This window comes from Sciurus vulgaris, assembly GCF_902686455.1.
Source record: "Sciurus vulgaris genome assembly, chromosome: 8".
Taxonomy (NCBI): Eukaryota; Metazoa; Chordata; class Mammalia; order Rodentia; family Sciuridae; genus Sciurus; species Sciurus vulgaris.
Genome location: NC_136468.1, coordinates 107,142,962 through 107,156,924, shown reverse-complemented (window position 1 = coordinate 107,156,924; position 13,963 = coordinate 107,142,962). Strand labels below are relative to the sequence as shown.

Below are 13,963 nucleotides of genomic sequence, written 5' to 3'. Positions count from 1 at the left end.
TGAATCATAAGTGAGTTCTGGGAATTCTCCACTCGACAAGCTAGGGAGAAAGTGCTCAGTGCAGTGTTGACCCAGTGCTGAAGCATGCCCTGCCCTTGGCATGGTTCTCCTTATATCCACAGTGGTCCTGAGAGCTATCTCCAGGTTACTTGTCTTCAGACAAGGAGAGTGAGGCACAGAGAAGTTGAGTATTACACCTGAGTTCACACAGCTATGGTCAAGCTAGAACTCAAGTCTAGATAGAGTATGCCAGAAAGTCTACAAGGGAGTGAAGATGTGCACATAAATCACTCCAGTGGAAACATGTAAAACATTCTGCCACAAGAGAGTCACGAGGGACCCTGTCAACAAACCCAAGGAAAGGGGTGTTTCTGCTCTCTCAGGAATGTAGGAAAAAGAAGAAAAGTTCCTGAGGAAGGAGGTGGAAGGAGAAAGAAGGAGAAAACAGGGAGGAGAAAGGGCAACTGGGGAGGCAAGGAGTAGTGAGGGAGCCACAGCAGCGTGGGGCCCATCCCGTTAGGAGTCTGGTATCTGTCTTGATCTCATGATGATTGTTATCATTGAGGTGTCATGTATGTTCATTCTCTTGAGTGACAGTTTTCTAAGTTTGACAGCCATTCAGCACTGTGGCTTCTACCTCAATCAAGACAGAAGCCTCGCATGGCTCGAGCCATCCCTGCACCCCATTGCAGTCTTCCCTTATGCCCATCTGTGACCCGACTCTCCCTCCCCAGAATGTCACCGACATGCATCCAACGTGGGAGCCTTTGAGCCTGGCTGCCTTCACTAGGTGAAGTCTTTGGAGACCATCTGTCTGCTGTCTGCTAATGATTCTCAAGAGTGAAGTCTCCCCTGCCTCCTAGATGTTCTTTCTGGGAGGGCTGTGGCTGTCAGGGTCTTGCTGGGGGAACCTATGGCTGCCTCTGCTTATCACCCTGTTTGGATGTGGTGAGTTGACTCAGCTAGGTGGCCCTGAGTGAGTCATTTGAAGGCAACCTGGAGACAGGACTGTCCATAGCTGCTTTTGGAGAAACAGTCTGTCCCTGTGGGGTGTGGATGCAACCCTCCCTTTGGATAGCTGATTTTTGACACACCCGTGAGTAGATGTCAGTAAGTCTGTCTTCTGCCAGGAGAGGAAAAGATGTTTTGTTATATTTTGGTTACTTTTGAAATATTGTGTGAGTACCACTTACCCTCCAGAAAGTCACCTTTTATAGGAAAGGTGGGTGGGGAGTGGTCTCCTGCAGGTGGAGGTGATGGGGATGTCTGTGGCTGTAAGAGTGGTTTTCTAACAATACAAGACATCCTTGCTGCCCTTTTTTTTTTTTTACCCCACACTGGTTCCTTTTCTACACTGTAAACCTTAGTGGTGTGCCATGAAGTAGTAGGTCTTTCAGTGCCAAATTTATGTTTGTTTGATTTTGAACAAGATCCTAGCTGCAGGGAAATCGTTGCCAGGCAGTATACGACCACCTTTGAGATGATGGCCCTTGTCCTGGTTGGTTCCGACTGGTGTCAGCACACAGGGAAAGGGGGCACAAAATGGGAGGGTTTACCTGGATGGGGACATGTTAAGGTTCTTATTCTGCTTCTGTCTGTAGGTTTCTGGCCAAGTCCCTTCCCTGACTCTGGGAGCAGGTTTTTCATCTCCAGAATGAGAGTGGGTTCAGACTGGCCCATACTTCCTTTTGAGTCACAGCAAAAAGACCTAACTTTAAATATGGCTGGCTCCCACATCCTCAGGTTCAGCCTCTAAGGAATCAACCAACCGAGGATCAAAAATATTCTAAAATAAATAACTTCTATACTGAATATATACTGACCTTTTTTTCTTATCATAATTCCTTGAACAATAGAGTTTAACAACCATTTTCATAGTATTTACATTGTAGAAATGATTTAAAGCATATGGGAAGATGTGCATAGGTTATATACAAGTACTAAGCCATGTTCAGTAGGAACTTGAGTGTCTGAAGATCTGAGTGTCCATAAGGGATCCTGGAACCAATCCTCATCAATGCTAAGGGATGACTGATAGGAAAAGACACAAGGCTCAGATGAGTGACTGGACTCCATATCCTAGGACCTCTGTCCGTCCTCACCTCCCCCACAGCACTGGCAGCTTTTGTGGCACTCTGGGTTGCAGAGACAGACAGAAACCTCATAGGCCCATACCCTCCCTCACCCAAGCGGTACAGTGGGGTAGAGAGGGTCTCACTGTCCCTGTCTCTTGAAGCCACTGAGGTAGGAACCCCAGCCCAGGGACACACGTGAGTATATTTGATTGGCCACTTTATTTCTTTGGTCTTGATACAGAAAATGACTTTCTGTGTCACTTTTCCCTATCAGAGTTACGTTGTGAGGAGACCTCTGCCATCTGGGGAAGACTGGCGTCCTTCAGGGGTTAACCGGGATGTCTGGGGTCTTCCAGCAGTGGGATAAGGACTCCTGTTAGGTTTTTGGTAGAGGGACTGTGGTTGGCCATGTGAGGACCCTACCCTCACTTCCTCAGTTACACGTCCTCTCTGTTCTCTTCATATCTCGCTTATCCTGCAGTTTTTACGTCTGGTCTTAGAAAGCAAAACAACAGCCACAGTGTATAGAAGAGGGACCCAGTGCTGCACACAACTCAGCAGCACTAGCTGCACAGGCAGGAAGATGGACATTTGCAGATGAGAGGAGAGACATGTCCCCAGCCCTGGCTCTCGGACCCTGTGTGGGTTTGTACAAGGAATGGCCACCTCAGCAGGGAACTGGAAATGGCAAACTGCATGTGACCTTTTGTTGTGCACCTGCTGTTTGCCAGGACTCTGGCTTGTTTATCTTCATGTCTTGGTTGTGAGCACACTGGTCAGAGTGTTCACACCTCCCTGGCACCTCTGCACCCTGCTCGCTAATCCATGAGCACGCAACTTTTTTGTTTTCTTTAAAATTTTGAAACTCTGAGGTGGAGTGACTTCTGGTACTTTTCCACTTTTGTTCTGTGTCATTTGAAGACCAGCCAGGTGAGTGAGGAACCATGACCGGCTCCATCCTGGCTCACAAGGATGGCCAGACCTGGCTTTGCTGTTGAGAAGCCAGTGTTTGGAGGCCCAGAGAGAGTGAGACCTGGTGCTACAGGTAACCCAGGGCTGAGGGCACCTCCACCTTTAGGCCCTCATTGTTGTGTGTTTAGTTTTGGTTGTTTGGGTTTTTTTGGATTTGTTGGTTCTCCGCCCCAACCCTGCAAAGGCAGCTGAGTTCATTTCTAAAACACCTTTCCAGGTTTTGTCATGTGAGAACAAGCCAGAACATTCAGTCTCTCTATTACTCAATGTTCACTGGGTGCCAGGACGGTTCTCTCATGCTGGGGTCCCAGAGGGAACAAAATAGAGGAAACTCTGCCTCAGGGAACTTCTCTTTCAGTTCTCTGTGTGAGATGGATAGCACATAGTGCACAGAAACATGTGTTAGGGTGGATGAGGGTGTGTGCTGTACGTAAAATCCCAGGAAGAATGAATGGCAGGGAGGAGCATGCTGAGGATGTGTGGGATCCCTGGAGGCAGAGCAGCAAGAGCAAAGGCCCAGGGGCAGGTTTGTGCCTCAGTGGTCTGGGAGCTGCAATGCCGGCAGTGAGGGAATGTGTCCAGTGAGGGGACATTGAGCCTTGTCCACTGTGAAAAGACTGTCCAATTGTAATCATGGGTACCCTTCTTAGGGTCCTATGAGCTGGATACTTTGTAGATACCTATTCTCCAGTTCTTATATCCTCATTGAAAGATAGAAATAATTATTCCATTTCATTAGTGAAGAACCAGGGGCTCAAACATCCTAAATGTCATGATCAGGAACATACAAATGACAAATTGGGATTTCATCTTGAAGGACTGAAGAGTAACTTAAGTGTTTCCTTTGTCCCAAACAGAAGTTCAGGTCCTTCCTCTGGCAGAGCAGTAGCCCTTTACCAGAAAACAGGACAAGAACAGTGAACACTAGGGCCCCTCTCTGTCCTTCCCCCTGAAGCTTTAGGGGGTGTTTGTGAAGCAGGGGGTGTTTGTGAAGCTCTGAGATAGCCTCTTGCAGTTCCCTCCCTTTAGAAAGATCTGTGTTCCTTCACAGTGATTCAGAGGCTCGGGCAGTTTGAGTCTTGAGATTGAATCACTATGATTTTCTTTCCTGTAGATTTAACATTCGTTGGGCATTTTCTGATGTTGAAAGTTATATATGTGTTGGATAGGAAGTTTATGAATGCCCAGTGTGGTCTTTGTCCCTGCATGGGGCTCGATGGCTCCACTCTGTCCAATGGCTGCTGGCCTCTAGGAAAATTCCAATATTCTGCCTGGGCTGTCAATATTCTGCCTGGGCTGTCATATTGATGAGACCTGGTTTTTCTCTAAGGCTCACAACTGCACCTGTCCAGGATCTAGTATATGGAAATGATCTTTTAAATGTATCTATTATCATTTTAAGATTTCTACTGCTAGAAAAATGCCAATGATAGAATTATTCATGATCTCCCAACCAAGGGAATAGCCTGCTTTTTTACCATTTTATAGGTCCTTGTTTATGTGCTGTTCTTAGTAAGGGATTAGCCAACTGATCCTACCTCAGAATGATTAACAGGCACATTTTGGCTGCCTCCCAGTTTAAATTAGAAGAAATTTTTACAACTTATTCTTGAGTTCCTTTTAAAAAAAAACAATACGAAACAAAACATCATGACAGTTAATTGAGTGTTAGTGAAAGGTCGTATTTATGACTTTATGGAAGCCATAAACGTAGAATCATAGCAGCATGAAATCTGTTCTGTAGTGAGAACAGAACCTGGTTCTGTTCCTGGTTCCTGTGGCTGTGTCCCTCAGTGGTCTGTGCTCTGGCTGCCCTCCTGGTCCAGGGGAATGACTAGTCCAACAAGCATCTAGTGCCCAATGCTACAGTAGGAGTCTCTGAGGTTCTTACAGAGCAGAAACCACTTATCAATGTTCTCTCCTCTTCTCTACCTCACACTGGACCAGGAGGAAGAACCCATTTACCAGGTCCTCTGTTGTTAAGTTTTCCTAGCAACAGAGCACCCTGGACTGAAATCAAATTAAACTGGTGTTTACTCTGAGCTATAAAGATGCTCATCTGTGTGAACTGTCATTTCATTCTCAGGTCAGCCTTCACGTGGAACAATCCACCCCCACCCCCCCATTTTACAGCTGGGAAGTTGAAGGTCAGGTGAACACCCCAATTGGTAAAACCCTGAGGGCAGGTCTATGGGGAGCCAGGACTTGAAAGGTCTGTCTGGTGCCAGAGCTTTCTCCAGGGGCCATTCACTACACAGCCTTAGTGATTCAATAAATAGATTACACTGTGCACATTTGAACCTTTGGAGGTGGCATTTGCACATGGCTTCTATTTTGGGCCTCTTTCCAGGCGTCCCTTTGTCTGGTTTGCATAGAGCTGGGTGCAGCAGGTGTTTCAGGCTCTGCCAGAGTCACTTGCTGGTCCCTGGGCAGGGCCATATGACTCCTCATGGGCAGGGCCGCTGGGAATCTCGAGGATGTGTGTCCTTCTGGCACTCTCCCCACAGGTAGGCAGTGTGGGGCTGCAGGAGCCCTCAGGCTTCAGAGCCTGGGTTCCAGGTTCCCCCTCTGCCTCCTGACAGCTGCTTGATCTTGGGCAAGTTAATATCTTCAAGCCTTAATTCATTCTAGATAAATAAATAAAGTTCACTTGTTAGGTCATACTGTGAGACCTTACAGAAAGTGTGCAATGGGTCTGCTCTGTAATAGGTGCTCAGTCAACAGCATCTGTCTTTAATGTCCTTATCTTAAATTAATCCCATGATCCAATCCAGTATATGCTTAAGTCAACAGTTGCTCTGTCTTCAAGTCTTTGTTCATTTACAGCATTTTGTATTTCATTTTTGCCCCCAGATCCTCCCTCTCCCAAGCTCTACTTTAAAATGAGGATCAGACTTTCCAGTCTTAACTATACCCCCGTATTCTCCATCTTATGCCCCTCTTCTCTGCACACTGTCCCTTGAGTGCCACAGAAGAAGGAAGCCCAGGGCTGTGTGTTCTTGGGACTCTGTGAGCTCTTGGCATGGCATCCTAATACCTCTCCAGACCATGTCCTGCCATGTCTTCTCAACCATCAACCACTGACCTTGCTCATATGTCCAACCTAGAGCCTGAGGGCTATAAGCCTAAGGGCATGCTCAGGGCAGGTCCCTCAGGATGGCTGAAGGGTCACACTTAGTAGCTGCCAGGCAGTGGTGGTGGCTCAAGTCTCAAATTCCAGGTGCCCAGACAACTTGGGTTTCTGCCATCTGTAGCTCCCCTGTTGTGGAATGCCTGCAATTTCACAGTTGAGAAACTGAAGGAGGGTGGGGGAGGCCTGTGGGGTGAGATGTGCTGACTACAGACTCCAGCTTATTTTAGGAGGCTCTTGCTGTGACGCACCATGTGTGGCCAAGGCGATGAACCGCTGCCAGTCAGCAGATTGTGGCTTGGGAGTCTCTGTATGTCGCTGCCAATTCCCTGATTAATAACAGCAGCAGAGGGTTCAGCTCTTCCAGCATGAACCACAGTCCTGATTTCTGTTTTCCTGACATTCCATGTATGGGGGTCGTTGTGTGGAATGATATGTATAACAAAATCATCAGGCACCTACGTGGCTCAAAGATGTTAAGAACGTGCAAGATCCATTCCTGCATGTTCCCTTTTCATTGGGTTGTGTGTTTAGATTTTAGCAGATTCCAGAATGTTGAGAGGACAGCAGGTTTGTTGATGAAGTAGTCGATTTAATGAGGGTTTGTTACTCGGCACTTAGCCAGTAGATTATGAACAGAAGGTCTCCTGTCTTAGATGCTTAGTCAGTTCTTGGGAACTTTTGAGCTGAGTGGGGTCCACTTTCCAAATAATAATGACATTAGTCATGAGTCCTCCAGGCAAAATAATTTCAAATGATGAAGATTCCCTTAGCTTCATAGAAGGACAATTCGTTTTGCCTAGAAAGGTGAAAGTGATTCTAGCATCTGAAGGTTCATTGGCATTCACTCTGCAGAGGATCTGTGGAACTTTGGGACCACAGAGGAGTGTTTGTCCCTGGTTGTTGTCTGTGCTGTGTATTGCGAATTCATTTATCTCTTTAGACAAGTACATGTGCCTACTGTGAGAGGCAAAGCTTCCCTTCCTCCCTGGCTCACAACCTGTCCCCTGCTTTCCTCTGCAGTGCTGCACACGCAGGGCCCTGTTGACGGCAGCCTCTATGCCAAGGTGAGGAAGAAGAGCTCCTCAGATCCTGGCATCCCTGGCAGCCCGCAGGCTGTGCCAACTGCCAGCAGCCCAGACCACAGTGACCACACCTTGTCCGTCAGCAGTGACTCAGGCCATTCCACCGCTTCGGCCAGGACTGATAAGACCGAGGAGCGCTCAGCCCCAGGAGTTCGGAGGGGCCTGAGTCCCCAGGAGAAGGCTGAGTTGGACCAGCTGCTCAGCGGTTTTGGCTTAGAAGATTCCGGGAGCTCCCTCAAGGACATGACTGATGCTCGCAGCAAATATAGCGGGACACGCCATGTGGTGCCTGCCCAAGTCCATGTGAATGGAGATACCACCCTGAAGGACCGGGAAACAGATATTCTGGATGATGAGATGCCCCACCATGACCTGCACAGCGTGGACAGTCTGGGCACTCTCTCCTCCTCTGAAGGACCACAGTCAACCCACCTGGGTCCCTTCACCTGTCACAAGAGCAGCCAGAACTCCCTTCTGTCTGATGGCTTTGGTAGCAATGTTGGTGAAGATCCACATGGTACCCTTGCTCCTGACCTGGGCCTTGGTGTGGATGCCCTCTATGATCGGGAGCGGACGTTTGGAAGCCGAGAGCCTAAGCAGCCACAGCCTCCACTGAGGAAACCCTCTGTGCCCACCCCTACGCAGGCTTATGGGCCAAGCAGCTATTCCACCCAGACCTGGGTTCGTCAGCAGCAAATGGTGGCTGCTCATCAGTACAGCTTTGCCCCTGATGGGGAGGCCAGGCTAGGCAGCCAGGGTGCAGCAGACAGTTCCAGCCTTACCCAGACACAGCCCCGGCTTCCGGTCACCCCAACCCGTGGAACCAGTAGCAGAGTGGCCGTCCAGAGAGGCATTGGCAATGGGCCGAATCCCCCTGATACACAGCAACCCTGTCCCAGCAAAGTATTCCAGCCCAGGTTTCCAGAAGACAAGGTTGTGAATGGAACCAGCCTGGACCTGAACGCGGGCCCCTCCCCCGGCTCTCCCACCCTGGACATAGACCAGTCTATTGAGCAACTCAACAGGCTGATCTTGGAACTGGACCCCACCTTTGAGCCCTACCCCACTCACATTAACACCTTGAACAGCCTGGCCAATGGCCCCATGTGTCCAGACGGCATGGGAGGTGGGCTCCGGGCCAGCAGCAGGCTGCCTGACCCAGCCGAGGGCCCCAGTAGGAACACTGGGCGGCAAGGTAAGTCAGCATTCCATTGCACATTGACATATGATGAGAGATAAGCCGACTGGGTGGTTAGCTTTGGCCAAAATTCATAGTGGGGGACATTCCTTTCATAGTTTCTAGTGTTACAGAATTGTGACCTAGGACCAAAATACTGCTGTGCCACCATAGACCTTTGGTAAACATATTTGAAAGGTGCCATTAGAATGCTACCATTAGAGCCAGTGCAGGGAAGGGATCAGACCCAAATGGTTGAGGAGGGCTGACTGTGACTTCATTTCACGTTTGCTGGTTGTATCTGCTGGAGCTATAGCCAAACTGCCTGATGCAGATTCCCCTCTGCCTCCTAAGAGCTGTGGGCCAGTATGTAGCTTCTCCAAGCCTCAGTTCTCATATCTGCACCATGTGCTTAACAGTGAAACCTTTCTCACTCCAAGAATGTTGGTAGGTTAATGAAGGAAGCGTATTTACCCCATCTACGAATTATAGGTCCACCCCTGTGCTCTTCTTTCTGTTGAGCCTCATCCAAGGCTAAGGTGAGTATAGCCAACCCTATGGAACCCCTTGGCCTTCATGTCCCCCCTCCGCCAACATGGGGAATATTTGATAGTAACCTGGATTGTTCTGGAAGAGTGCCAGGCACATCAATGGATCTGAAGGTTGAGGAATGAAAGAGAAATAGTTGGGCACATGTAGCAACCTTGTGGAAACAGGTTGCATTAGTCAGGAATGTAAAATGTCTGGATTACAAACATACATCTGAGTTGAGCATACTCTGTGTAGAGAGACTTCAAGACTGGGATTCACCAGGGGTTCCTGTGATGGATAGGTGTGTCTGGAGGTGTAAAGGAGTATGCATGTGGGGCAGAAGGTTGAAAATGGGGAGGGATCCCAGAAAGGGCTCAGAGGAAGCAGGCTCAGGAACTTGGGAGTTGAGAATGCAGCCTGGGACCAAGGGAAAGAGACCAGGCAAAGAGGAGGCTGCCCGTGCATACTCCCTGAAGCATGTCGGAGTCAGCTAGATGCAGGGAGGCAGGAACTGTGTGAGCCCTTTCCCCTTGGAGCAGGGCACTTTGGGATCTAGGGCAGGACCTTCTTACCCAGCTTCAAGACCCAGGAAGAGCCAAGGCTGGTAGTAGTTACAGATAGTGATCTCTGTGCAGGTGTACAGAGGAGACATCTGCTAACTGTATCATTGTTGTGGGATATATCAAATGCTCCCTGTATTAGAGAGGTATAAAGGCCAAGAAGGCCCAGAGAGTTGGCTGTGGTCACCTTGATCTGGGTAGAGGCTCAGCAGGCAGAAGGGCACAGGGATTAAGCTGGGGCATCCTGAGTGAGACCTTAGAGAACAAAGGCCACAGAGCAAAGGTTTGTTGTAGAAGTTCTGCACAGAACCATTCCTGAAAGAGACTGGGCAGATTGATGGGGATCTATCCTGGGGGCCACTGAGTGGCTGCAGCAGGTGGCAGGTAAGAGGGAAACTGAGTGTTATCAGGGAAACTGAGTTTGGTCCTAGGTCACATATTTCTTAATTGCAAAAGGCTATATTGATGACCAACAGAAAACAAAGATTCCTAGATATTAGCAGGGAAACTCTATTAAAGTATGGTGGTCAACCAGCTGATTTTGAGTCCCTGGAACATCTTCAGAAGATTAGGATGCTGAGTGTTATCAGGAGGAGAAACCAAGACCTGTAGGACAAACTTGGGCTTAAGAGCATGCACCCATGTGGTGCTAGGGACTCTTGTGTGGTCACCTTTGATTGTGTCTGGGTCTGGAGTCAGCTGACTCCTTAGAGGTACTGCCTCTCCAAGTAAAGGTAAGAAAGGTAATGGAAGAAAGGAATACTTACCACTTCCTCCCTCCTGTCTCTATTTCTTTGTTGGCACCCTTAAATGAGACTGAGTTTCACCTTAGTACATCTAATATCAATGAGGGAAACCTCTGTACCTTTGGGCATACGTCTGGTGTCTTGGTGTGGTGGCCCTTTTCATCTTTCCATGGACCCTGGTTAGATCTTCCCATGGACCCTGGTTAGAGGGGCCGATCCCTGAGTTACTTTCACATTTGCTGCAGTATAATTTGGCTACATGATCCTCTCAGGTTTGCACAGGTCAAGTGGACTCAGTCTGTTCCCTCTTTGGAAGCAGACAAGTGAGGATTGCAATCTAACTCAGGTCTGGGCCATTCAAGGCAGAAATGCCTACTTTGTAGACATGACCCCAACTTCTGTGATGAGTGTTGCTACCAGTTGACTCTGTGACTTCAGTGGTAAGGGACAGAGTGTCTTACACCATCTATGAAAAGGAAACCCTACCCCAGTGTTTGGTGATGGAAGCAGGTGGAAATGCCAGTTCACATCACCTATCAGGTACTAGAATCACCAGTGAGCAAGGGTGGGCTGGTCTGAGTAACTTGCACCATGAACATCACCTCTGGAAGGTGGAAGGAGCTGGAAGAGCCTCCCCCAATTAGGTTGTCAGATTCTACAATACAGCCATGTAACAACCACAGCCACCACAACAGCAGTAGTAGCAGTGACCAAGGACTTGGTCCAAGTTGAAACGTTTAGATTTATTAGCTCATTTAATACAATACATTCAAGAAGTTCTGGGTTTGAAAAAAGGTTTTAGTGGGAACAAAATCTACATTATGGCACATTGTTTATCTCAACAGAACCTCTGAAAAGAAATTACTTGGAAAAATTGAAATTACAAATCTTATCTCTGGGATGAAAATATCAACTGAAATTTGGAAGAGGCTGCAGGCATCTGTGCATGTGAAAGGGTCTTTAAGGCTCAGGGTCCTGTGCAGTGCCTCTTGAGGTTACTATTTTCTGGTGGACTGAATTCAGTCCTTTGAAATTCCTGTTCCTGTTGTAACAAAACAAGTGTAAAGCCTGGGATTTAAGAAGGCCACTTCCTTTCTCCTTCACATTGGCTGTTTTTAAATTACTCGATAAACTCATTACTTTAATACCTGGCATTATGATTTTAATTTTAAATCCTTTTTAACTTTATTTTTAAAATGATTATAATTTTGAAATTAAAGGACTGCTATTTCAGTAGACTAGTACACTTAAGTGCTTGATTATGCAGTTTTAAAATATTTGTTAATTTATTCATGTTCAATAGGCATCTTGGGCCATTGCTCAATATTTTTTGTGTCTTTAGCACTATAGAGATTTCAGAAGATTAGATATATGCAAACTGAATAGGGGCCATTGAGATCTTCTAGAAATTTGAAAGTGACCTCCTTGTAGGAATTTTGTTGCAAATGAGCTGCTTTTTCCTAAGCAGGATTCATGGACCTTGAAATGTTACTCAGTCCTGGGACTGGGACAGAGCTTGCATACTCTTCCTCCATCTGGCTCTCTCTTTGGGCACAAGCTTCCTGTTTTAAGTAAGCACTTTGCTGGGAGTTGGAGAAAGCCCTGTGACATAAAATAAAAAGGCCTGGAAGGTACTGGTGGTCTCCAAATAACCTGTGCAGCTGGCTTTTGGATCTCATTTTAGGATATCTCTTCTTGATAAAAATCCCATCAAAAGAATGCTTATGTCTCTTTCCAGTCCAACTGGGAAGGGAATGTTCCTTTCCTCCTTGGCAGGTAGGGAGAATACTAGAAACCTCTTGATGTTGATACTTCAGAACATTCATTTATATTTCTTAATTGCAAAAGGCTATATTGATGACCAACAGAAAACAAAGATTCCTAGATACTAGCAGGGAAACTCTATTAAAGTATGGTGGTTAACCAGCTGATTTTGAGTCCCTGGAACATCTTCAGAAGATTGGGATGCTGAAAAACCTGCACTTTGAAAGTGTTCAGGGGGCTTTGTCTGAGCTCATTCCCTCTGTCAGCAGAGAGGCAAAGATTGCTTGCTGTGGTCCCCAATATGTGTCTCTCGTTCCACTATGCTGAATAGGAAGGGACCAGCAAGAGTAAAAAGAATCATGTGTCCAGACTAGTACAATCCCTCATTCCTGCATCATTGTCTATGAGACCAAGACCCATTGACATTGCAGCAGCCCCTGACCACAGCCCACCTTAGACTCACACACACAGTGAAAACTGCAAAATTTCCCAAGCATTATATCTTCTCCATGTGCCCCTCCTCCCTGGCAAGCCTTCTATCCCAGCCCTGGATGTAAGCTACCACATATCTGTCTTAATTCTGGCCATAGGTAAAGGCTTGACACTGAGACCCAGCATCCTAAAGTTAGTAAAATTCTTTACACTCTGCAAATGGTGTCCTGAAAGCAAGAAAGACCTCTAGTTGTAGTAGGGAGTTGGGAATAGCTTTGCCCAGTGCTCCTATGGACCATTGCATGTCCTGCAGAACTGTGCAACTTGACATAACACCAGCTCTGCAGGCAGCAGCATTTCCACCGTGGGTCTGGTAATTTCTGAGATGAAAATTATATGTGGAAACTGAACATTTCCTGAAAAATGTCTCTTTCATACTGGCACAGCAATAATGTGCTGCTGTGGCTACTGTTGCTGATTGTAATGGTGGTGATATGGTGATGGGTATGATGATGGTGATGGGATTATAATGATGGTGGTGGATATGGTCATAGTGGTGGTGGCAGTGATGGGGGAGTGTTTTGATGATGGTGATGATGATTGCAACAGTTTGGATCTTAAGTGTCCCCAAAGGTCCACATGGTACATACTTGCTCCCAGAAAGATGCTACAGGGATGTGGTGAAACCTTTAAGAAGTGGGGCCAAATGGGACATCTGTAAGTCATTGGGGAGTGTGCCCTTTAAGAGGGTAGTGGGTCCTTGTCTTTTCTTCTTCCTCTCTTTTTCCTGTCCAGCCAGGAGGTGCTGGTTTTACTCTGTTGCACCCTCTCACAGGACCAAAACAACAGGGCCACTGCTCATAAGCTGAAACTGTGGACCAAAATAAACCTTTCGTCTCTGTAAGATAACATGCCAAGTATTTGTTATAGTGACACAAAGCTGATAACACAATGATGGTGCTGGTGATGGTAGTAAGGGCCTCCACTCTGAGTGCCTTCCTGTTCCAGGCTCCTTCATGCCCACCAGGACTTCCATATGACTGGCTCTGCATCCTGTGGTGGTGCTTTTTTTCTGCTATACTCAAACATTTTTCCACCAGCCAGAAAACATCTCAGGGGCAATGCCCATGACTTGTGAATTGCTTCCTGGCATGTAGTAAGAACTTGATAAATGTTTATAAATAGAGAGCCATGGGACAGATGGCAATGCAGGTGCACCCCCACTCCCTGCCCTGGGACCCAAGTTGTTCTTCTGCGTGGGCACTGATGTGAACACTGTCTTGGGACAGTATAGGGTACCCATCCCTGCCCACAGGACAAGAGAGGAGAGGGGCCGTGCAGAGGTGAGGCATCAACCTTGGTGACAGGTTGTGCTACTGAGTGCAGTATTGTATTTCCTTGAAAAGTGCAGGGAATTGAATTTGGTGGTATTTTACTGTCTCTAGGTGCCCACCTGCCAGCAAGGGCTGCTCTCTTGCCCTGGCTGTGCTT

At 47.4% G+C, this 13,963-nt stretch overlaps 1 protein-coding gene across 5 annotated transcripts in view; it reads left to right on the top strand.

The window, feature by feature from the left end:
- Positions 1-13,963, top strand: part of TNS3 (tensin 3) — a 268,106-nt gene that overhangs the window by 183,283 nt on the left and 70,860 nt on the right. For all 5 annotated transcript variants that reach the window (XM_079149903.1, XM_079149899.1, XM_079149900.1 and 2 more), the window contains one exon: positions 7,201-8,457. In XM_079149903.1, coding sequence (XP_079006029.1) covers positions 7,201-8,457 — 1,257 coding nt within the window. The remainder of the gene's footprint in view (positions 1-7,200; positions 8,458-13,963) is intronic.